We start from the raw sequence: 2500 nt of genomic DNA on the forward strand, positions 1-2500 counted from the left end.
AAACCCTAAACCCTAAACCCTAAACCCTAGTTTCCGAAGATAGGGGTACAAAGACACAGTCTCTCGAGGGTTTGGCTCTCTTCCTGGAAGGGCCTCCGTTTCGGGGTCCCCTTCTTCGCCAGGGTTTGGGGCCTAAGGTTTGCAGCCACGGGATAGGGTTTAGGGTTTAGGGTTTAGGGTTTTCAGGGTTTGATCAAAGAAGCAATCAGTGCATGCTTAGCTGCTCTAGCTTTTCCTCTTCTGTCTCCTTGTCCATTTCTTTGTGCTTTAATTTACTCTTTAGTGTGCCGTTTGTTTGCTTGTCCCTAGGGTTTAGGGTTTAGGGTTTAGGGTTTAGGGTTTAGGGTATAGGGTATAGGGTTTAAGGTTTGTGGCACTCTCTAGAGGGCGGGTTGCACCACCATTTGCTTGTGTGTGTCTCTACGCGTACCCCGCACACCCCGATGCGCAGCCCGTTTTTTAAACCCTAAACACCAAACCCTAAACCCTGATTTGTGGTTTGGCGTTTGCCCGAATGTCAGAGCGCACAGCGAGCAGCGCAGCGGCTCCTCCGGTCCCAGGGTCCAGGGTCTAGGGTTTACCAGGGCTTGTCGGGGTTTAGGGTTTAGGGTTTAGGGTCTAGGGTTTAGGGTTTAGGGTTTAGGGTTTAGGGTTTAGGGGTTTGTTGCTGCAGTGGCGCCGGCGGAGGGCGAGGGGCCTGTGCTGCTGTCGGCTGCGAGCAGTCCGCAGCCTTCGGGGTCTCAGCTGCAGCGAAGTGGAATTTCAAATGTAAACAAATTTATTTAACTTAATTTGATTAATTTGATTTAATTAATTTAATTTAATTTAATTAATTAATTTAATTCATTTAATTAATTCAAATTTAATTGATTTAATTAATTTCAAAAATCCGAATTTCAAGAATTCAAATTCCGCGTTTTCCGACTGCGGCCAGGTGCAGGTGGAGCAGTAAATAAATAAATAAATAAATAAATAATTCAATTAATTCAATTATATGTTTAATTAAATTAAACGAATTAATCATTCAATTAAATTAATTAATTAAATGAATTAAATTGATTGATTATTAAAATTGTAATGCAGTTGGTTTTTGTGGATTTTGCAAATATTGCAAATAAAGAATAAAGGAAGAATTAAATTAATTTAATGAAAATAAAATAATTAAATGATTTTAAATAAATTCAAAATTTAAAATTTAATTCAGTGAAAAGTTCAAAATATTTAAAAGCGGCGTCTGCTTGGCGGGCTCAGTTACTGCTGCTGCTGCTGCTTTGCTGCTGCTGCTGCTGCTGCCTTTGGTGTCTTTGCCGCCGTTGCTGTTGTTGCTGCTGTTGCTGTTGTTGGTGCTGCTGCTGTTGTTGCTGCTGTTGCTGTTGTTGCTGCTCTTACTGTTGTTGCTGTTGCTGCGGTGCTGCTTCTTCCGTCGTTGCTGCTGCTGCTGCTTTGCTGCTGCTGCTGTTGCTGTTGCTGCTGCTCTCGTTGCTGCTTCTGCTGCTGCAGTCGCTGCTCTCTTTGCTGCTTCTGCTGCTGCTCTCTTTGCTGCTGCTGCTGCACCAAATGAGTTAACGAATGCTGCAGAAATAGATGAATGTTTGCAGCAAGTGGTTCGGAATAAGAAAACAAAAGGAAATAGATGGATCAAGCATTTTGTTTTTCAACTGATTAATTGTAATTATTACTTTTGTGGTTAGTAAATTGTTTTGGTTTGAAATAAAATGAAGTAAAAAGAAGAAATTGTTTTTGTTGCTGCTGCAAGTCAGGCCAGCCGGGTGGGAACGACCTCCGCAGCAGCAGCAGCAGCAGAGGCTGCAGCAGCAACGGCGCCAGCTGCAGCAGCGTCTGCAGCAGCAGCAGCGGCAGCGGACGCCGCCGCCGCAGCAGCAGCTGCTGCTGCGGAGGCCGCAGCAGCAGCAGCAGCAGGAGCGCCGCTGGGCGGAGCGGGCGAGGAGGCCGCAGCGCCGCCCGCAGACCCTGCTGCTGCAGAAGCAGCAGCAGCAGCAGCAACAGCAGAAGAGGGGGCCCCCTTCGACGAAGCTGCGCTGCACACGCTGCCCTCCGGAGAAGTGGGAAGAAGGGCCCCCGTAAACCCTCTTCATTCTCCCTTTTTTGCAAAGCTTGGAATTAATAAAAACAGAAAAAGAAAAAGAAAAGTTAAAGATCCAAAACTTTTAAATAATCCTCTGCGAGGCAGACTCGTCGTCTGCATCAGCACCACCGCCCTCCTCCTCTGGCTCTTCTTCTGGGAGTACCCCAAACCCTAAACCCTAAACCCTAAACCCTAAACCCTAAACCCTAGCGCTGCCGCCGACCTCCTCCCGCCGTTTGTGAACCAGCCGCAGCCCCTAGCCCCTCTCTCCCGCTCGCGCCCGCGGCCCCACGCTTGTAAACCCTAAACCGCAAACCCCAGGCGCCAAACCCTAAACCCTAAATTAGGGTTTGCGACGCAGGCTGCTGTACAACTACACGAGTTTCAACGGGCGCTGCGTCAGCTCCGTGCAGT

At 47.5% G+C, this 2500-nt stretch overlaps 1 protein-coding gene across 1 annotated transcript in view; it reads left to right on the forward strand.

The window, feature by feature from the left end:
* The window catches only part of ETH_00009820 (Rhomboid-like protease 4), a gene marked incomplete at both ends in the record, with an annotated part of 6763 nt that overhangs the window by 218 nt on the left and 4045 nt on the right, over positions 1 to 2500 (forward strand). Inside the window, 3 exons of the mRNA XM_013377041.1 lie at positions 674 to 768; positions 1761 to 2245; positions 2448 to 2500. The exon at positions 2448 to 2500 is cut by the window's right edge and continues 362 nt beyond it. Coding sequence (XP_013232495.1) covers positions 674 to 768; positions 1761 to 2245; positions 2448 to 2500 — 633 coding nt within the window. The remainder of the gene's footprint in view (positions 1 to 673; positions 769 to 1760; positions 2246 to 2447) is intronic.

The sequence above is a fragment of the Eimeria tenella genome, genomic scaffold, assembly GCF_000499545.2.
Source record: "Eimeria tenella Houghton genomic scaffold, Eth_scaff45, whole genome shotgun sequence".
Lineage (NCBI taxonomy): Eukaryota > Apicomplexa > Conoidasida > Eucoccidiorida > Eimeriidae > Eimeria > Eimeria tenella.